Source organism: Phacochoerus africanus, chromosome 3, assembly GCF_016906955.1.
Source record: "Phacochoerus africanus isolate WHEZ1 chromosome 3, ROS_Pafr_v1, whole genome shotgun sequence".
NCBI classification, from domain to species: domain Eukaryota; kingdom Metazoa; phylum Chordata; class Mammalia; order Artiodactyla; family Suidae; genus Phacochoerus; species Phacochoerus africanus.
In genome coordinates this window covers 58,534,863-58,557,881 of record NC_062546.1, presented here as the reverse complement: position 1 = coordinate 58,557,881, position 23,019 = coordinate 58,534,863, and the positions used below count along the sequence as shown (strand labels likewise).

Sequence of the window (23,019 nt, the reverse complement as noted above, 5' to 3'; positions counted from 1 at the left end):
CTGCCACCAGGGGCATCAAACTGTGGACTCCCAGACTGTCAGGGCTGGGAGGGTCCTCAGAAATTATTAGTCCAACCCTCTCCCTTTACAGCAGGTAATAGGGCCCCCCAAAAGCGACATGATGTGTTCAAAGCTGCACGCTGACTGAAACGATCCCACGAATTGGGAGGTTGTGGGGGGGGGCTGTCAGGCTTGTCTGTGACACTCAGGTTCCTCCAGCTCCACCACTAGGTTCTCACTGCATCTGGTTCTGATTATACAGAGCATGGCATGAGTTACTGAGAGCAAATGTGCACCCCCAGAAAAGGGCAATGCAACACTTTCTTTGTCCCTCTTCATTCCAGACCCCACATTTCCTGTTCGGACAGGACAGCCCCGTCCCTTGCACACAGCTCCACCTGCCTGGGGCTTTCGCCCCAGAACTGCAAGCACATCCCTTGCAGCCTCTCCCAGTCCTGAGTACAGAGGCCAGTGGTGCATTCTCCTTTACCCCTTCTGTTCCCACTAGAGCCAGAAGTGCAGGGCCTGGCAACACACTCCTCCCTGGGCCTGCCAATCATGATGAAACTGGTTCTGCTCAAAATGTACAATTTCTGGCAATCATTTTAAGGCTGGTTGGGCCACAGGACTAATTCCTATATATTACATAATGCAGCTTTGTGATTTCCTCTCCCCGAGCACGGAAGCCTGAGCACGTGCATCTGGTGATGCTCCCTGCCAGGAGGGGAGGGTGGGGGTGCACTGCAGTGGTTGCTGCTGAGAGAAAGGAGGACCAAGACCCCCAGCATCCTTACAATGGCCATTTGGCACCTCATCTTATATAGAACAGCTGGTGATTGCTTTAAAGGCAGGACTGCTTTATCTCCAAGTGGTCTTGAACGTGGGTCAAACTAGTATTATGAAGGAAAAAGAAAACAACATCCCTGTGGACTTTTATCTTAGGTGTTAGGTACCATTGGAGAGAGCCTGGCAGCTAGCCATCATGGGACAAAACCACTCCACAGGGCATAAAAAATAAGACCAAAACCTGTCAAATGTCTAAAGAGTACCTGCAATTTGATATTCTTCCCCGCTAATCCCACCCCTGCAAACAACATCACAGAAAGACACAATTTTCACATCAAGAGACTATCTCATTCCACTTTGACATTAAAACATTCAAGTGCATTTCTTAAAATGCTGTGCATAAGGAAATGGTTTACCTTCCAGCATTTTTTGCAGACTGTTCCTCATGACATGGATGTTCTCTATCCCGATAAACTGAAACTTGATATTGGAATAATTGTCTTCATTCTCATAGCCTTTCCCTGCAGCACGATTTGCCATCGCATTAAGCTGCAGTGTCAGCAAAACAGAACAGTCACCAATGACATTCAGGACATGCAACAATCACAAAATTTCATGGCTGTCCATAAGAACACTCCAAATGATGTGCAGAAACATGCTTTAAATCACAGCAACATTGTACCAGGCTAGGTAGCTTTCAGACACTTGTGGATGAGCTTAAATTCAACATCAGTTTTTTCTGATGTGGGAACATTTCTTAGATGGGAAGCATCCTATAGATAAGGTGCCTCTTGCAGGTCCCGGTCAAAAATGCCAAATCCACTGTGGGATTCTGTACAGAGCCAAGCTGCCCCTACCTGACACTGAACCTGACAGCCTGAGGTTGGCAGAAGAATAAAAGGAGATACAGTTGGCAACTTAAAACTCTGTAAGTTAAACTTTGATATCTCCCAGTATTAGAATGCCAGTACACACATGGATACGCAGGAATGGCTACGTCATTCTAATTTGCCTACAAGAATCCCAATGCAACCTTGGGCAGGAGTCACTGAATAGAATGAAGAGAAAGTAACAGATGCGACGTCTCCCGAGACTATTTCCTGCGACCTCCCTATTTAACTCCCCAGAGAAGTTTTTTTAAAAAATCACATTATCATAAGTTCATATATGAGAAGCGGTGGTTCCTAGTGCAAACTGAGTTAAGTGGTAACGAACTTGAAAGAAATATATGAAATGCAAACTTCTGCTTTATTCCTGGGTAACTAAAATCAAGAAGAGCAAGTCCTTGGAGTTCCCATCATGGCTCAGCAGTTAAAGAACCCGATTAGCATCCATGAGGATATGGGTTCGATTAGCTCAGTGGGGTAAGGATCCAGGGTTGCCGTGAGCTGTGGATCCCGTGTTGCTGTTGTTCTGGCATAAGCCGGGGGCTACAGCTCCGACTGAACCTCCGTATGCTGTGGGTATGGCCCTAAAAAGACAAAAAAAAAAAAAAAAAAAAAAGACGGGCAAGTCCCACCTTAGCTGGGAACCATACAGATTTCTAGAACGAATGTACTGTTGCTATACTCCATTCTTGCTGCTTAGCTACGCGAGTCATCATGCCCTAGACATCAGTATTCAGTGACACTCTTCTGCCCACTCACAAAGGGCAGGAGGGCTGGCCCAGGCAGAGAACTTACCACCAGAAAATATCCCTTTTTGGGACTGCAGTGCAGTACTGGGTGGATATTAATGAATACTCTTCAAAAAGCCAAGTTTAAAAAACCAAGTTCAGTTAAAAACATACATATTCTTTTTCTATTTTGCTTTTTAGGGCCACAATTGAGGCACAGGGAAGTTCCCAGGCTTGGGGTCCAATTGGAGCTGCAGCTGCCAGCCTACACCATAGCCACAGCCACACCAGATCTGAGCGGTGTCTGCGACCTACACCATAACTTGAGGCAACACCGGATTCTTAATTGAGGTCAGGGATTGAAAATGCATCCTTATGGATACTAGTCAGGTTCATTGAGCCACAAACGGAACTCCTGAAACATATATATTCTTTAACCCAGATCTCCTATTTGTGAGAATCTGACTCATTAAAATACTAGCACAGGGAGTTTCCATCGTGGCTCAGTGGTTAACGATTCCAACTAAGAACCATGAGGTTTCGGATTCAATCCCTGTCTTTGCTCAGTGAGTTAAGGATCTGGCATTGCCATGAGCTGTGGTGTGGGTTGCAGATGCGGCTCAGATCCTGCATTGCTGTCGCTCTGGCGTAGGTCAGCGGCTACAGCTCTGATTAGACCCGTAGCCTGGGAACCTCCATATGCCATGGGTGCGGCCCTAAAAAAGGACAAAAAGACAAAATAAATAAATAAATAAAATAGTAGCACACAAAGACAGATGTCCAAGAATGTTTACTGTAACCTTTTAAAAATAATAGTCAATATTAAAAAACTAAAAATCTGTGAATGACTCAATGGAGAAATAACTGGATAAATTATGGTATAGTCATACCCTGGATGAAAAGAGGGGAGAGGAGGGGAGAAGAGAGATTGGGAATGGGCCCACAACATGTTCCGTAGAAAGAGTCAGCTCCGGAATAATATGCATACAGTTATCCCATTTTGTGGGTAAAACCAACCAACCCACAGACATGCGTTTATGTTCGTGCCTGTTGGAATAAGCAGAATAAAAATGAATGGAAGGCTATACCAACTTAGCGGCAATTACAGAAGGAAGACAGAGGTGCTGCATGCAGGGTCCTATCAACACAACTGCAGATGCTCCTCTATTCTTTGTTACAGAACAGATATATTAGGCTTATAATTTAAATAACAGAAATAAAATGTAGTAGAAGTAAAAAATAATGCAGCAGAGGCAAGCTGCTGCCATCAGGGGCTCAGGGTGTAGATGCCTCACTTTCTTGCTCCAAGACTTGGCTCACGTGACATCATGTGGGGCTTGCCTCTCCCAACGCTGTTTCCACTTTACAGAAAGACTGTTCCCTTTCTCCCAGGCACACCATGAGATTAAAGGGTTTTGTCTTAATTAAGAAAAAATATTAAAACAATTCTATTTTTAAGAAATGTACATTCATGGTTTAAATTTTTAAAATACTTTAAGGGGAAAATTTTTCTAAAATTACCTATAGACATTGTTCTTTTGAAACATACTAGTATAAAAATATCACTGGTTTGTATAATTATTTTCCAAAGCTGTTGGCTCATCCTTTATAACAAGCTTCATAAATAAAATCTTTGATAAGATTCTTGCAAGTCTCTTTATGCTACATGCTTATTCTGTTATCTTTAACTGTTTAAGTTAAGCCTACATACCAGAGGTACTCTTTTTAAATTGTGCATTGAGTCAACACCAAAATACTATTATTATTTTAACCTATAATTAGGACTCTATGTTCACCATTTTTTAAACAGCTGATGACTTATGACCTGGGAGAATTTATTGATGGTCTTCTTTAAAGGCAAAGGAGCAATACAAGATGGCCTCTTAAGTCAATGGTACTTCTCATAATGAACAGAAGGTGGCAGTATTTAATCTACCATCTCAAGTGTACTTTCTCAAGGTTTCCATGTATTTATAGGGCCTGACCTGAACCCTCAAAGCAGGAAATACTGTTTTATAATTAACAAAAATTCAGAAGCTATCTTGGACCTAGGGGTATATTCATTTAGATAAAGTATCTCTTGTATCAATGAAATACTAAGTTCTGTCCCTTAAGCTGAGAATTCCATTTCACATCCAAAGAAAAAGCTATTCATTTTGCTCCTAACAATTCTTAAATAGTGAAAGAAACCAACCTCAAAAGGTCACATACTCTTTATTTCCAACTATATTAGTGTTTCTGAAATGACAAGCTTATAGAGGTAGAGAAGAGAGTAGGGGTTATTTTTGGTGATGTAATAGTTCTATACCTTGACTGGGGTCCTGAATATACAAACATACATATGTGATAAAATTTTATACAGCTAAATACACACACACACAGACACACACAAGGTTGGTGGATTGTGTCAATGTCAATATCCTGGTTGCATTTATTGCACCAGTTTTTGCAAGACATTACCATTGGGGGAAAGTGGGCAAAAGAGACATGGTATCTCTGTAATATTTCCTACAACTGCATGTGAATCTAAAACAATCCCAAAATACAAAGTTTAATTTAAAAAAAATGCTCAAATAGATAAAACAATGGAGGTAACTGCAGTCCAATTTCAATCTATGCTTAAGGAACACAACAGACGACTGAAAAGTGGAAATGGAAAACATGCCCTGTTTTCTAACCCAAAGCTACTCTGCTATGTGATCCTCTCTACATCTCTGGGTGCAAAGAAAAGCTCATACATCAAACAAAAAAACTCTCTTGTTTCTCAACAAACACTTAACCAATACCTACTGCATGCCAGGCACTGCACAGAATAAAAATGTGGGAATAAGAAGCTTCTCTGAAGCCACAAGCTGATCATCAAGTATAGAAACGCAAGCACATGACACCAAGTAACAGCAGAGACAAGAGCCACCAGGACTGGAAGGAGCCAAGTGCCTGCTGGAGGCAGAGGCAGGAGTTAGAACCTGGAGCAGCCCCGTGGGGGCATCAGGGGTATCATTTCATGATAGAAGGGAGACTTGAGAAGGAAGGAAGGATGGAGAGAAAGGTGGAGGGCATCCCAGATGAAGTGATGAGGAGGAAACAGGTGGGGACCAAATCAAGGAGCAGGTGGGAATCGGCAAGCCGACCAGGGCTGACACAGAGGAAGGTTCAAGTCTGGCGGCAGCAGCAAGAGGGGAGGCTGGAAATGATCAGGGTCCTCTGTGAACAAGCTAGAGTTAAGAAGTGCTGACTTCATCTGTGACAGTTAAGAGCCACTGAAGGCTGCCGAGCAGACTCAATTGAAAAACTTGAGATTTTTGTATCCATGACAGAGAAGACCCACTGGAACGGAGCAGAGGACCTGGTCTCCACAGCAAGCCTGTGGAGACCACTGATGACCACAAGCCTAGGCCTCCAGCTGCCACAGAACAGGCCCCCAAGGAAGATTTACCGAAAGGCTGACCCACCAAATAAACGCCTGAGGGACAGAGTAAAATCAAGAGGTGAACAGGCCAAGAATGTTAAAAAACATAAAGAAAATTTTTCCCCTTCCAATTTTAAATCATCAATCAAATATATTAAAACCATGGAAACTCAGTCAACGATGAACTTCATATCAAGTTAAAGGTCAGTCCAGTCCCTCTCCTAAGTCTCGGAGTCTAAACTTTCAGCAGAGTACATCCTGTCCCTGAATGACAGAACCTGATCTGACGTGGCTGGAAAGTGGGAACTACAGTTGATCTTGGCAGGAGGACCAGGCCACACCCTCGCCTATGGTGTCAGTTAACAGTCCTCTTCTCTCCATCTGTATCTGATGAAAGGAAGAATTTAACTTGTGACATAAACGTGAAAAGAAGAGGTGATTTTATTTCTTGCAACTGCTGTCTACAACTGTGCTAATCAAAATCCTCCTTTCCTCCCCCGAAGGAAGAACGAATAGCTTTCTGATCACAGTCAGGAAGTCACCATTCAACTCCAGTTAAAATCCCAACCTCATGTATGATGCAGAAGTATCTCTTTGCATCATTATAGGCTGTTTGGACTGGTGAAGGGTCTGCTCTGGTACTTTCTCTTTTTCCTTTTTCTTCTAGGTTCTATCTGGATATTGGGGAGGGGGGAGGAGAGAAACATCTCTTTGTGAAGCTGGACAAGACTGTCATTCTCTCCATCAGCCATCACCACCTTTTGGTTAACACAAAGCATCACTGCCTCTCTAGCCTAAGTGTCCAAATCCGAGGGTGCGCACATGGAGCTAGGGTGTGTCCAATCCTTGGATGGGTTGGGGGAGGAGGTACACAGTTCACGAGGCACACATGGGAGACCTACCTTGGCGTGGGCCTGTCCCAAGTCCTCGGCTTCCCTCCCCAGCGGGTAACTCACAGTCACAAGCAGCTAGGAACCTCCAGGGGGAAGCAGGACACCAGCTAGATGGCTTATGTGTAACTTCCTTTCTCAGTGTCCTCCTGACCTACAGGTCATCCCATCCTTGTCCTGCTAAAGAGGTAAAAGCAGAGGGCCCACTGCACTAAACCCCGCTGCCTCTTCATTTCCCCAGTTCAATGCCGTGGCGGCCACCAGCAAGTCTGTGACACACACAAGCAAGTCACATCCTAGCTTCTCTTGTGTCTTGTACTCCAATCTTTATAGCTGATTCTCCTAAACATCCCCTCAGAGGATTCGGTGAGTGGAAACTACCTGGCTATGGATTCCAGAGAAACAGAAAAACTTTCAATGAGACATACTGTTACACAGCAAAAGGAGCACTTCTGAGGTGAAATCAGAGGCCATCAAAATAAAGTTATCTCTGGAGGAGGAGCCAGCACAGAAGACTGAGTGTCTGATATACAAGTCTGCAGTTTGTCCTTCCACTCTGACTTTCCAGCCTCCCTGGGAATCTGCACAGAGGGGCAACCTCCCTGAGCCCGAGAGTGGACAGGAGGCTCCCCTGGAGACCATGGTCAATGGACAGCACCATAATCTAACAGAAGTGTGGGCTCAGCTTGGATAAGCCTAGATCTGAATCTGCGCTCTGACCTCAACTGTGTGACCTTGGGCAAATGATTTAACCTCTCTAAACCTCAGATTTCATCCATACAAAGGAAAGAACAGCTCCCAATTTGCAGGAGTGGTAGAAGAATTGAAGGAAGAAGCTCAGTAAACTCCTAGAACGAAGTAATGATAAAGTCATGAATGAAGCTGAGATAAAAAGACCGGGATCTCATTTTAACAATTCCGCAAAGATGGTGTCCACACCACAGCATCTAATAGCTTCTTAATGTACCAAATCCTACTGGGAACATTTGACCTCAGGGGTGTGGCATTTTTTTTTAAAGGGATACCCAGTTCAAGCTGAGGACCTCACTGCCTCCTGAAATTTTAATGTCAACAAGCAATTCAGAATCTTTCACCTGGACAGGACGAGCCTCGCTCCAAGGACAAGAATGATTTCTAACCTTTCTCTTTTCATTAAACCTATGGGCAAACCTGGCCAGGGCACCGTTTGCCGCCCACAGCAAACACAGACCCACCTGGTCTCCTGGCTACAGAGGAACAAAAATCAACAGACGTGATCTTTAAAAGAATGAAAGCTCTAAGCAAACAGTTTAAAGTTCCTGTGAAGGTGTGCACCTGGGTGAACAGGAAGAGGGCGCAACATGTATGAGACACCAATTTTCTTTAATGGATCAGCATCAAACTTCTTATCACTGAGAGCAAACACACTTAGTGCTAAATACACCCTTCCAATCGAATCCTTTGGATTAATTTATTTTAAATCTGGACTATGCCTGGCTCAACAGCTGCCACACTGCCCAGAAGCTTTACAGAACGCATTACACACTTGGATTGTTGGCTCTTACATCAGCAGGTGAATCTGTTTGCCTTTATTTAAATCTGGTAAAATGGGATTAAAGAAGGGCATTCCAATTCACTAAAGCCCCGTCTCTTCTTCCCTTTTCTTAGTTTGCCTTCTGCATATGTGTCTGAGATGCAGGCACTCATTCAGTCCTTTTTGACTGTTAGAAAATTCAGAGCAGATCCACTGTCCTGACACAAAAGGTATGATGAAGAGGAGGGAAACAGTCAAGGTGAGAAGGATGGTGAACCAGAGAGAAAAGCACACATCAAGAGAGAGCAGTAAAAAGTCAGGGGTCTTCTGGCATCTTTCGAGTGAAAGTCTTCCAGCTGAGAAGCTCTGATTTTCCCACTCCAAAGCCCTTACCTGTCGCTGTACTTTGAGAATTTATCTAAAAGGATGGGAGTCTCTTCCCTATGACCTACGAGAATGGGAACCAGCTGTCACATGTCAGTCCCTGGGTTCCACGCCTACTCTGCTGCCTGGCATCCTGGAGTGATCCATCTTCACTGCCTCACCCACGGCCACCCCGTAGCTGCCCTCTTGTCAGCTCAGACTGTTGTTTGGTCAGTGCTGTAAGGGCTTATCTAACACCAGGAAGACATCAAACTCAGTGATCGAGACCATGAATCACAATATTTGATGAACTGGGACTCAGAGGAGCAGGGAAACTGCCAGGGTTAGAATAGCTACATAATGGAGAGCATCCAGTTTCTATGATTTCTCACAGCAGCCATGGGTCTGTACTATTACCACATCCGTACTTACCTACCCCTACATCAGTGCATACTCTGAAGTGACTTGGGCCATTAATCCTATTTCTTCCTTTCTGTTCTAATGTTTCTTATGCCCTTATGTTCTTTTTTTTTTTTTTCAATAGCTTCATTGACACCAAATGCACATACCAAACAATTCATCCATTTAAAGTGCACAGTTCAACGGTGTTTGGTATATTCCTAGAGCTGCACAACCATTACCACAATCTATTTGTATTATAACATTTTAATCACCCTAAAGAGAAACCCTCTACCCATCAGTTGTCACCTCCCATTTCCTCCCATTCCCCTGTCCCTAGGCAACCACCAACCTGCCTTCTGTCTCTATGGAATTGTCTGCTCTGGACAGTTCATATAAATGGAATCGTACAACCTGCAGTCCTCTGCGACTGACTTCTTTCATTGAGCACAACACTTTCAAGGTTTACCCACATGGTAACACCTATCACTACCTCATTCACTTAGTAATAATGGCCAAAAAATACTCCAGGGAATGGATATAACACATTTTACTAACCCATTCTCAGCTGATGGACATTGGCTGCTTCTATTTGTGGGCTATTACTATGATGAATAAATAGTCACGCACAAGTTTCTGTGCAGACACATGTTCTCATTTCTCCTGATGCAGGAGTGGAATTACTGGGTCATATGGTAACACTTACGTTTAACATTTTGAAATCCTAGTGTTCTTTCAAACTTTTTTAGGAATAAAAAATGTTTCGCAGTATAATTTATAAAACAAAGGTTGCTTAAAATCCTCCTCTCAACCTACAGGAAAAACCGCTGTTAACCGTTTAATATGCATACCCTCAAATTTTCTTTAATACAGAGTATATAACTTTTATAATATAATTAAATTATTATTACATCAACGAGATTACATTATATATATTTTCCATAGCTCACTCTTGCTGCTTCACAGTACACCCACATGGAGAAAGAACATGCCCCTCTCTTTCATCAGTCACAGGTCCTAATACAGTTTCATAACTGGCACAAAATCCTAATGCCAAATACGTTGAATAAAGACCATTACTCTCTGTCATCTCATTTTGTCCTATACATTCCAGACTTCCTGTATGGCTCACAACATTTTGTCCTATATATTCTATGCCTTTATAGATGATTTTGTTTCCATGTATTCAGTGGCTTGTATTTCTGAGGACTCCATTCGTGTGCTGGTTTACAAAGACATGGGTCTAAGGAATGAAACTGGAATTTATACTGGACCTAACCCTGACTAGTGTCAAAAACATATAAAGTTGAGTGGTAGGTAAGTGTAATATGGACTTCAGCTACCTATTGATGACTAGATCTATTATTTCCTATGGGTTGTTTTATTAAATTATAAAATGAAGATAGGAACACATGCATAATTGTAAAATAATATTTTCAAATAAGAGGTAAGTACAAAAGTCTCTACCCTCCCCCAAACTCCCCTTTGCCATGGAATTTTAAGAGGTTAGTTTTTATGCTTCCAGATCTTTTTCTAGTCTAATAGAAATTTTTACACACCTATAGTTTTGTTTTCTTCTGTAACTTCAACAGCATACATATTAATTTGTGACTTTTTCTTTACTTAACATGACATTTTGCAAATCTTTCCAAGTCATAGGTAAACATCACTACAAGCTGAATTTGCAATAGCTCTTACAAAAATCAAGCTGTGGGAATTTCACAGCAAATTTCATGTTGTCAGAGAAGAAAAAGGTTCTTTCACGCATCAAATCAAAAAATCATCAGAAATAATCTCCAACATTAAGCCATGCTTTTGTCGTGTGCACTCTAACCCCAGCACACTGCTAGGAGCAGGGGAAATATCAGAAGTCCCTGCTCATGCCTGGCCCTTTGGGAGCTCAGGTCCTGGGAGGCGCCCACCCTTTGGCAAGGGAAACAGCCCCTCCGTGGGTGGAGCTCCCTGAGCAGATGGAGCGGTCCCTTGGTCGCTTGGCTTCCCCTCACTTCCTAGTTCCTGATCCAGTGCTGCGAAGATATGCATCGTCAGCGTGGTGACACTTACTTTAGGCCTGGTGTCCACGACGTAAATGAAGTCGCTTCCTGGATTGGCCTTCCTGATGGCCTGGAGCATTTGCTCATCCTCCAGGCACCGGGCACTGAAGCCGGACAGGGGCTGGCTGCTGCGACAGATAGAGGCCTGCAGGGAGAGCAACACAGCGGTGTTGGGCAGCCTGTGCAACCACAACCCCCCCACCATCTCCTACCATCCCGAGACCCTTGGAACATCCCCCGCCCCCCAGAAAAAGGGCCACCCTCCCACATTCACTTATGCCCCACACCAGCTTGGAAAAGTATCAACGCCTTCTGGAAATCCAGGTTGGTTTCTTTTTTAATTCAAGAAACCACTACCTGGGCAAGCAGTGCACAAAGTTTCTCTATTTAAGAAATGAGGAATGTGTGAGGATGTCTAGGTAGGATCCGAACAATGAAATGGAAAATCATTTAAATATCCTACTTTCCTTTTACCAGTACTGTTTCCTCTTCCCGCCAAAGGATACAGTAAATATTTTCCTAAAATTTATAAAAATTATAAAAGTTACTTTAGTGCTTTCCATCATGTTTTTTTTACTAGTTCACTTAGAAACATCACAAATACCAAAAACCAGTTCTAATCCTAAAAGGGTAAGTCTTCACTGTGATGAAACCCAGGCAGCTGGACAGCAGGCACAGGCCTGGGCGGAACTAAGTACCTTAGAAGCAAGGGGTTTCCTGGGAATCAGTCTGCATCCTATCCTGCAATTTCCTCTATTCTGCAATTCACACGGAGTATACTGTGTTGTCAGACAATATACACAACAGCTTACATAGTTCCCTGAGTTCTTAAAAGTGAGTATGGCTACAACTTAGTAACTGTAAAACTTTTTGTGCAAAGTTCTTTTTATGGATTTAGATTTTTTTTCCCCTCAGCTTTTCAAAATATCAAAACCATCACTTTTATTGGGCAAAAACATACCTGTCACAATGTGCTACCTTATAGAAGCCAAAGAATGTATGAGCCCAGGGCCATGTACTATCAGATTCCTTCTGCAAATGGTTCTATGAACTCTGATAGAGCATTTGGGTTTAGATTTTAATATTTGAATTGAAGTCAGATCACCAGATACAATGTGGAAATGACTCTTTCAAAGACTACACCGGATCCGGGCGGGCCAGGCAGGGAAACCCCTCCTGGAATAGTCATGACCCAGCCTGTTCAGAGCACCTGCACTGCAGGGCTCTATCCTGGAAGCCACCCCAGCTCCAAGTCCAAGCACAGCTTAAGTGTCCTGCAAGCCCATCCCAGGACAACATAGCCAGGGTTTGGGTTTCTCTAGGAAAAGGTGAGCATTGGTGCTCCTCGCTGGAGAAGGGGGACGTGTTTCCCACTAACTACGTGATCCTCCAGCTAAGAACCTGCTGGCAGGACTGAGAACTGCAGACCCGTAACCCAGCAACTGTCTGATGGTTCCAGTACATTCCGTAACAGAGAGGGGCAATTAGAGGGGCTCAAGGACTCTGGGCCTGCAGCCAGAGTTCAGGAGGGTGGTGCCCAGGGAGTGGGAAGCAAAGCCAAGAAACAACCGAGTGGCTCGAGGCTTGTTGAATTTTTGAGTTGTTGGCAGCAAAAGTCCAGCAGCAGCATGGAGATGTGACCACGGATAGGAGGCCAGCCAGAGAGGGGAGGGCCAGGAGCAAGGTGCAGTGATGGCCGGGACTAGAGCAGGGTTTGGAGCAAAAGGCAAGCAGCACTCGACAGACAGAAAGCAAATCGTCACAGATGGCTCTCACTGTGCTTCATCTGGGCTTCTTGTGACTTCTGGCCTTTAGAGGGGTTGGGTCAGCCACCTGCTCTGACAGGAGCAGAGAAAAATGCTGACTGCCTTTATCTGGGCTAAAGAAATACTAATTAAGGACAGCTATCACCAGGCCATTTCTTAGATTCCTTCAGAAGAGCTAGGTGAGGAAGAGAATGTTTTTTATTTTTTGCTTTTTATGGCTGCACCACGGGATGTGGAAGTTCCCAGGCTAGGGGGCAAATCAGAGTTGCAGCTGCTGGCCTACACCACAGCCATCACAATGCCAGATCCTTAACCCACTGAGTGAGGCCAGGGATCAAACCCGCATCCTCATGGATACTAGTCAGATTCTTAACCTCCTGAGCCACAACGGGAACTCCCAGAAGAGACATATTTAAGTGGTGAGATTTGTCTGAGAAAGCACACAGCACACCTAAACTCACTCAACTGGTGGGTCTCCAATTAGGAAACGAGACCAGTTTGTTTCATTTCCTAATGAGACAAACTATTACTAATCACCTTCAGTCTGAGAGCAGTTTTAAGGGGAGGATTAGGTCAGAACAGAGTTTCATATACACTATGAAATGTAATTGATCAATCAAACAGTATAGATTAAACAGACTATATTTTAATATTTTAGTAATTACATGTTCTTAATAATCTATAGACAGGCTCCAAACAGACTGCATCACTGACTCTGTGACTGTCAGCAGAGCTGCCCACTTTGCAGAGAGGGGTCAGTAGTCTCCAGTGCTCTTGCCTACCCTACCCACACCCCAGATAGTCAGACTGTGGAAAGGACCTCCCCACTGCCTGGCAGCATCTCTTACAGACGTCAGCCACTTGAGAGCAGAGGTCAAACACCTCAGCAGTAAACTGGCATGAGAGCCTCATGTAAAGGGCTACTAATAATTAAAATAGCCAGTATTTTTTGAATGCTTACTATGTGGTGGGCACTATTATAAGAACTCTGTGTTTTTTATTTAATCTTCCCAATTCTGACATACAGTAACATTTATCATTTGCTCCATTTTAGGATAGAGACCATCAAGCACAGAGAGGTAAAGTAACTTGCCTAACATCACATAGCTAGTAACTGGAGAAGCCAAGAATGGAATGCAGGCAAAATATTTCCTGATTCAAAATTTTGGATTCAGTGCCAAATGAGGCTATATTATCTAACCTGAAAAACAAACTTTTTTTGCCTGGGTGAAGTCAAATGACTTCTAAAGCAGAGAGAAAATAAAGTTCTATTCTGTTGATGCCATTGTTACATAGGGTCTCTTTTAATTGCAGACAAATTGTAAACCTATGTAACCCAAGGAACTATTTTTTATGCTGATGATATTTTTTTAAAAATGCCTTTAAAAAAAAGAATGTGCCGGGGCTTTGGTGGACTTTTCTAAACTGGGCAGTCCAAAGGTTCTCCAACGCAGAGCCTCCCAAGGTGATCAGTTAAAAAGGCTGGTGTGTTATGGAGTTCCCATCATAGCTCAGTGGAAATGAATCTGACTAGCATCCATGAGGAGGAAGGTTCGATCCCTGGCCTTGACCAGTGGGTTAAGGATCTGGCGCTGCCATGAGCTGTGGTGTAGATCGAAGATGCGACTCAGATCTAGTGTTGCTGTGGCTGTGATGTAGGCTGGCAGCAGTAGCTCTGATTCGATCCTTAGCCTGGAAACCTCTATATGCTGCAGGTGTGGCCCCAAAAAAAGGCAAAAAAAAAGTCTACATGTGTTCTGACTCCATTCCACTCCTTTATTGTCAAACATGGCAACTCAACTTCTACATGACGTTAGGTTTGAGCACAGTGGTATTCTGTCGTGTCACACACACTTCAGAAAGCATTCAAACCCACAGGCACAGCAGAAGGCCCCTGGAAAATGCCTGTTTATAATAAAATAAGAAAAGCAAAGCATGAAACAAAAGCATGCCTTGAGACTTACGTGGTTATCTCTATAGTAGTAAGAAAGGGCAGGAAACCGCCGTCTGCTCCGGAATTTGGAACTCCCCACTATGATGTGTGCCGTGGCTGACTTGGGAACATACAGTTCGGTAGGGTAAGAATCACAAACCTGTTGTGGAAAACACAGTGGGGATTTTAGGCAATCCAGTCATGCTTTTGCACACTGCCACCAGAAATTCCATGTCACTGAGCTTATAGGCTGCATATTTAAGTTTTCTTATCCAAGTTACAGAGACGCTATTTTGAGGAAACTAAAAGCCACTTCAGAGAAATGAAATGCTGGTTCTATGAAAACATGGGAAAGCAAAGCAAGACACTCTTTCACATCCTGCCCTCGTGCACGGCCCTTCTCTCCAAGGGCTCTTCGTGGGAGGCAAGATAGTGACAAACAAGCATTTCTTTCATCCAAAAGGGACAAATTGAAATTCTGCCTCCTGGCAGCTGGGAAAACTTTAGCTGTCTGCTTTGGCTGAAAGATAGCCTGAGACTAGCCGACAATGTCCTAAAATGCAAGCATCCGTGGTGACCTTCTTAGGGCACCCTCCTATCCTTGGTACACCCTACATGTACTCCCATCTGAGCCGGCAGGTGGAGCCCATGCCCTCTCAGACCCCTCCCCTCCATCCTCCCAAAGCTCACCCACTCTACGGATCAACATAATTCCTCTCACGTGAGCTCCCAACATTCCACCCATTACTACAATTATAACAGCTTCTGGTTTCTTATTTTTCTTTTTTTTTGTTGGGAGGTGGGGGAGGGCACAGCAGCACATGTAAGTTCCCAGGCTAGGGGCTGAATCAGAGATGCAGCTGCCACCCTATGATACAGCCACAGCAACGCAGGATCCGAGCTGCATCTGTGACCTATACCACAGCTCAAGGCAACACTGGATCCTTAATCCACTGAGCAAGGCCAGAGATCGAACTTTCATTCTCATGGATACTAGTCGGGTTTGTTACCACTGAGCCACAATAGGAACTCTGGCTTCTGGTTTCTTATGTGCCAACTTTATAAGTGGTAAGAAATGATTCACGCATTTCGTGCACCTCTAGGAACAATTCCCACAGTGGAAGCCCTGGTGCCTTGGAACAATCTCTGGATTTTGTCAGAAATAGTGGTTTAAAACATGGCTCTGATTTGCCAACTTCACTACCCTTGGGAAGTCAAACCACTGAGCACGTGCTACTCTTAAAAATTGATACAGAACAGAAATGATGTTCCATGGGGCTGATATAAGGATCAGATCAGGTAACACCCACGACAAAACTCTTCCTAAACCATTAAGTCTGACAGAAATGGGAGTGGTGACAATAGTAATAGCAGTTGACCTGTTGCTGGACACACATTTTGCTTTAATGGTAGCCAATCCATCTTTTTGCAACATGAGGACCATTTAGATGGCAGTTCCAGAACTTTATTTCCTAGAAGTTAAGCACTTTCTGGAGCATCTAAGAGGATCCTCAAGCAGGTGCAGCACAGGGGAAATGCTGCCTCTGCATGTCCCCTCACAGCCCTGCCGTCCCAACCACTCCAAACAATGGGGGTGAAGAGAATGAAAACCCACTGCAAAGCTCACATCAATTGTTCTGTGATGACACCCTCCCTCGCCTGCCCTCCTGCCTTCACCAGTTCCCAGACTGCTGAACCACACAGCAGGAGACAGAAGGGCCACAGAAGTGACATTCTCAGACCCTAAGTGTGATTTCAGCATCTCCCAAAGTCATTTCAGCAAAGATTACCAAAGCTGTCAATGTGGGCTCTGGCACCAAGACTCTGGAGGAAAATCCCGGGACCAAGAACAGATGACCCAAGCTACTTGGAACCTGTTTACTGGAACGAATGCCACAGACACTCCCCTTCCTTCCCCTGCAAATCTGGCGTCCGGACCTCTGTGAAGTCAGTCAGTTAGACCCTTACTACACAGACCACACCTGCACGTCTGAGTTCAAGAGACGTAGTCACTGCACCAGCCTTAGGACATTTTCCTAAAATAACAGTTTGAAAAAGGAAATCAGTAGGTTTTCAGTAAGTTGGGCATTACCTACTTACTTCGTGATGACAGCACTAATGAACTGCCAAGTTATTTATGATTATGCAAAATAAGAATAATAAAGTCATGGATGAGATTCCTGGATGTTTATCACGTGGGGCCTTGGCTTTTGGGAATAGCACAGAGGTGAGCAGGAAGTGCTGGAGCTCCCCCCGTGTCCATTTACAGCCTCCCCAGGCCTGAGCCAGCTTGGCTCAGGTCACAGCCCCACGTGCACCACTACTGATAAGGGAACGATAACAGAATGGCAACACCCAGAGCCCACTCTCCTCCACGCTTGCGGCTCCAACCTACCCGAGACCTAAATGAGGTTGGTCCGCTCAGGGTCCCTGCTCTTCTCGAGGACAGCAGGGAAGACCTCCTGCCCTCTCAGGCCACAGGGCTCTCCCTCTCTGCAGAGTAGGAAAAGGTGGGCCAGTGGGGCTGGCACGTCCCAGGGCCAAGAGTTCAACAACCCAAGCCCCGTGGTCAGCAGTCAGGCTGCACCCGCCGCCTGACCACCCAGCTAGGAGCAGAACATCATAAGCGCAGGAACTCTTGAGTCCCCAGAGACCCCAGAATCAGTGCTTAAATATGAGGCGTTGGCGAGGTCTTACGTGGGAAACTCTAAGAGAAATTAAAATGCCTTCAGAAAATAGACTTGGGGTGCCAGCTAATTCAGGTTCAAGATGTCACTTCTTAACCAAACTGGACAAAAGTAAATTCGTCCCACTTTCATGAAAGTGGACAGCCCTTCCCAGTGGAAATAGAATGATCCTGGGGAGCACTGGTGGCTATTGGTTTTGCAACAAGCTCGTGCAGTTGTGGATTCTGAGACCACTCAATGAGCCTCCCAAAATTCTGTCCGGTGCAAAAAATTACGTAAGAAAATTCAGAGAGAATATGAGAAGTTCAGAAAAGTGGGAAATACTTGAATTTCAAATTTGCTTTACATTCACTCTGTCTTAGCCAACAGAAGTGGGTTAAATTAAAACCATTTCTGAATGTTTTATTAAAAACTAATAAGGGAGTGATTTTCTTTGTTCTCCACTAAATAAATTAGCCTGCCGAGAATACTGACATGTCTCGCTTGGCCTTTTTAAGACGAACGATGACAGAGATGATGATGAAAATTAGCCTGCCCAGGACCACAGGGACAGAAAAGGCCAGCACTGGTTCTGGCAGCTAAGTTTCTGTGCTCTGTGTGGGCCACTACTTCCACCACGGGCAACAGCTCCCTCTCCATCAGAGGACAGCACCAGCTCCACTTACCTCAGAGAACTTGTGAAAAGAAAGAAAGAACTCTTATAAAATATGGGAGGAAAAAGTAGACGTTTTTCTCATGAGGTTAAAAGCAAAAGTAATAGATGATGAAATAATCTTCCCAATGGGCTATTAGTTAGAAATATCTTGAAAGAACCAACTTCTATTGCATTTATAAAAGGGTAATAAATGAGGGTTTACCACCTTTCTCCTTATTTCAATGACAAGTGTAAAATCAGAAAATCCCCTGGGTTTTCACCTATTTGGTCTCAACACAATTTGTTGATTGTTAGTTTTGGATCGCTGTGTGTTAATTTTGGAAAAAATGCTGAGTAACTCCTGTTTTGCAGTCTCTATAATGCAGGACATAAGTGACTAAATATGAGTCATGTTTGTGGTGCTTAAGTCTAGAAGGAAACCTCATCAAAAAGAGGAAGAACCGCTGTTTCCAAGAAAATATTATTCCATACGATGTGACTTAGCCTCATTTTCTTCCTCACCCAAGGGTGTATCATATTTTTTAAAAATGTTAGAGTGTTTTTAAATAAACTTGGATTTTCTTTAATAAGCTTGGATTTTCCTTCATTCCAAGGCTAAAAATTCGCTGCAAAGGTTGGCCTTAGCATGGGAACAAACTATTACATTAGCCAGATACTTATAATGATTGAGACAAAAAGAACCCAAATGTCTACTCACAGTATAAGATTGTGATTGTTTGACATAAGTACAATTACAAAGAAAATCCAGTATCATGAAAGTGGCCATTCTATCCCCAATAATCTATAAATTCAAGATATTCAGGAGAAGGACATGGAAGGACCTGACCTATTAGATAATAAATTTTATAATAAAACTATAAATGACCATAATTAGTAAAAATGTAACTATGGAAATTGTATAGCATAAACTGGGACAAAAGTTAGCAAATATAACAATATTTTTTTAAAAAACTATATGCTAAAAGCATGACACAAAATAGGAAACACTAACAAATCAAAACTTCTGAGGATTAAATGATACCCTAAAAATAATACATAAATATCTCCTTAAAAGGAGATTAGATAGCTAGGATATAGCCATACTATGTCATATTACATGTTTTAAAATGATATAAAATATATTTTTTGACAGGAAAACATTCATAATATGCTATGTGAAGAAAAGTAAAATGCAAGGCATCTGTAATATGATTCCATTTTTGTTGTATATATTTGAACGGTTCTTTTTTCTCTATATTTTCCAATCATAAAGAATGAAATATATTACCATGTAAGAAAAAAGTTATTAAACTGTGCAGATGAGAAAATAGAAACTGAATAAAAAATTTAAAACCTACTAGAAGAATGTTAGGGCAATGGGATGGTGGAGGTTTTTTCTTCTTTCTCTCTTTTGAAAATTCTCTGCAATGCTTTTACTGTACTTTTATTACTGAAAACACTTGAAAAATTAATAGGAGACCAGAGTTCCCATTGTGGCTCAGTGTTAGGAACCCGACTAGCATCCATGAGGATGCAGGTTTGATCCCTGGCCTTGCTCAGTGGGTAAAGGATCCAGCATTGCCATGAGCTGTGGGGTTGGTTGAAGACAGCTCAGATCCTGCATTGCTGTGGCTGTGGCATAGGCTGGCAGCTGCAGCTCCGATTTGACCCCTAGCCTAGGAACCTCCATATGCTGCAGATGGGGCTCTAAAAAGCAAATAAATAAATAAATAAATAAATAAATAAATAAATAAATAAATGAAAATTAATAGGAGAAGCAACAGTGATTTGTGAGTCCACCATCAGGAGACTATGGAATCAGTTTGGCCATGCATGCTTCCCTCCGCCTCCCATTCCCTTGTAACTGCAGACGTGTTTCCCCACATTTCTCTGGGGAAGCCTCCTGGTGACCTTGTGTACCAATCAAGAGTTCAGTGAGTACAGAAACGGGCTGGTGCCAAACTGCCATCAGAGCCTCTGTGACATCCCCACTCATCACTCACTGGGCTATAAAAAGACTTGATGGGAGAAGGGAAGTGCTGGCCAGCTCTCCCCTGAAATGCCTGGCTGAGAGGGTGGCTTTGGGTCCTCTCCAGGTTTCCAGTCCTTCCACCATTAGAGGGGATGCTCTCTAAGACTGCTTCGTTCAAACTTCCTGATTCCAGCTGCATGCAGGTAGGGAACAGAGCTGACCATGACTGAGGGACACTTGGAAATCCACATATTAGCACCTAGAAAGAGCTAGCAAAACTAAAGGAGATGAAAGAGGAGTCTTGCTGAGCTATGTGAAAATCATGTTTTCATCTGGATTAAGTATCTGCATTTCACTAAATGCCTCCGTACTCACTCTGTAATCTCTGTTCACGTCGCTGAGCTGCCAGTAATTATCGAGGAGGCCCATTCGCTTGTATTCTTCACTGAGATCGATGAGCATCCAGCCTTGTTCCCTTTCTTCCCTATCCAGCTTGGGGTTGAATGAAAAGCAGTATAACTCCTCATATTTCACTGCAAGAAAAGGGAGAAAAAAGTCAAGCTAGGTCAAAGCCAAAAGCAAATCTCCCTCAAAGCATCCTGACTGGGCTGGAGAGGCCAGCCTAACTCCTCACCCCTTGGACTCTTCCGGGCACCCCATCTCTGTGCTGGGGCCACCCACTTCCTCCCAGTAAAGACAAGAAGACCTCGGAACAACCGGACTCAACTCTGCAAGAGCTTCTGTCCTTTTTGGAACATGGCCTTCTCTATTCTGTGCTTTTCTGAGTTGCTTTTGAAAGCAAATATATCTTCAGACCACATAAAATATGGAGCTTAAAAGATGAAGAACCTACATGTAGTTATAACAGCTAAGACATGGAAGTAACTTAAGTGTCCAGTGACGGAAGAATGGATGAAGATGGTATGGTCCATATATACAATGGAATATTACTCAACCATAAGAAAGAATGAAGTAATGCCATTTGCAACAACACAGAAGGACCTAGAGATTCTCATACTAAGTGAGGTAAGTCAGACAAATATTATATCACTTTTATGTGGAATCTAAAAAATAATACAAATTAACTTATTCACAAAACAGAAACAGACTCACAGACATAGAAAACAAACTTATGGAGACCAAAGGGGAAGAGGGGAAGATAAATAAGGTGTATAGGGTTAACAAATACACACCTCTATATATAAAAGGGATTAAACAACAAGCACAATGTATAGCATAAGGAACTGATAAACAGTATCTTGTACTAACCTATAATGGAAAAGAATCTCAAAAAGAATATATAGGAATTCCCACTGTGGCTCAGTGGCAACAAACCCGACTAGTATCCATGAGGACCCAGGTTCGATCCTTAGCCTCACTCAGTGGGTTAAGGATCCAGTGTTGCTGTGAGCTGTGGTGCAGGTCACAGACGTAGCTTGGATTCCCGAGTGGCTGTGGCTGTGTCGTAGGGTGGCAGCTGCAGCTCCGATTTAACCCCTAGCCTGGGATCTTCAATATGCAAAGGGTGTGACCCTAAAAAGATAGAGAAAAAAGGGGAAAAAAAAAGTATGTGTCTGTATAGCTGAACCACCTTGCTGTACACCTGAAACTAATATAATATTGTAAATTAACTACAGTTCAATTTCTTTTTAAAAAAAGAATGTATTAATTCCTTAGACATCAAGAACTCAATTTGTTTATGCATGTCAAGCTGGAATTTGTGATGGCCTCTCAGAGGTACACAGAGGCCAGGCCACTGCCATGTTTTGCTGCTTACAGTGTTAAAAAAAGAAATAACAAAACAGTTGAAAAAGCCATGGAATATATAAGTGTTTGTACTGAAAACACTTGAACTTTTTAACAACTCCATAAATGTCATAATTGTACTGCTCATACAGTATCTATCTATAGGATTCAGTAAAAAATATCAATTCAGAGTTCCTGATACTGAGGGGCAAGCTGAAGGATGTTAGACTTCTCTCAGTTCTGCCAGGATAACTCTGACTTTCTGCATTGCCCTGTCTGCTCATGAAGCCAGGCCCGAGAGCCCTTCCCTATAAGATCGAGCCTCTGGAGTTCCGTGGCTCAGCAGAAACGAATCCGACTAACATCCATGAGGATGCAGGTTCGATCCCTGGCCTCACTCAGTGGGTTAAGTATCCAGCATTGCTGTGAGCTGTGGTGTAGGTCGCAGACATGGCTCAGATTTGGCAGGGCTGTGGCTGTGGTGTAGGCTGGCAGCTACAGCTCTGATTCAACCCCTAGCCTGGAAACCTGCATATGCTGTGGGTGCAGACCTAAAAAGACAAAAAAAAAAAAAAGATTGAGCATCTGGTTTTCCTGCTCTGGCCTTGTCACACTGAGGGAGGCAACTGGACCAACAATGTCCAACAGAAATATAATATAAGCCACACATGTCATTTAAAGTGTCTTGTAGCCACATTAAAATAGTAAAAAGAGGAGTTCTCATTGTGGCTCGGGGGTTAAGAACCCAACGTAGTGTCCATGAGGATGTTGGTTTGATCCCTGGCGTCATTCAGTGGGTTAAGGATCCGGGATTGTTGAAAGCTGTGGCGTAGGTCACAGCTGTAGCTTAGATCTGGCCTGATGTGGCTGTGGCATTGACCAGCAGCTGCAGGCTCTGATTTGACCCCTAGCCTGGGAATTTCCATATGCTGCAGGTGTGGCCCTTAAAAAGCAAAAACAAAACAAAACCAAAAACAGTAAAAAGAAACTGAAAATAATTATAACAATAGATTTGGCCCAACAGATCCAAAAGATCATTTCAGCATACACAGACTGTGAAACATTAATGTTTTATACATTTTGCTTTGTATTGTCTTTGAAATGCTGTGTGCATTTCACACTGATCAGCATATCCAGATTGGGACCACCCGAATTTCAAGCCCTTGGCAGCCCATGTGGCTAGTGGCAGACCACGGGGCAGGGCCAGTCTAAGCACACTTCTGGTGAACATAAATGTGGCTGATACTCAGGG

At 43.4% G+C, this 23,019-nt stretch overlaps 1 protein-coding gene across 3 annotated transcripts in view; it reads right to left on the bottom strand.

Annotated features, from left to right (window-relative positions):
• The window catches only part of MTMR7 (myotubularin related protein 7), a 112,689-nt gene that overhangs the window by 32,846 nt on the left and 56,824 nt on the right, over nucleotides 1-23,019 (bottom strand). For all 3 annotated transcript variants that reach the window (XM_047771873.1, XM_047771875.1, XM_047771874.1), the window contains 4 exons: nucleotides 20,397-20,554; nucleotides 14,760-14,888; nucleotides 11,040-11,174; nucleotides 1,203-1,335 (listed from right to left, as the gene is read on the bottom strand). In XM_047771873.1, the coding sequence (XP_047627829.1) occupies nucleotides 1,203-1,335; nucleotides 11,040-11,174; nucleotides 14,760-14,888; nucleotides 20,397-20,554 (555 nt within the window). The remainder of the gene's footprint in view (nucleotides 1-1,202; nucleotides 1,336-11,039; nucleotides 11,175-14,759; nucleotides 14,889-20,396; nucleotides 20,555-23,019) is intronic.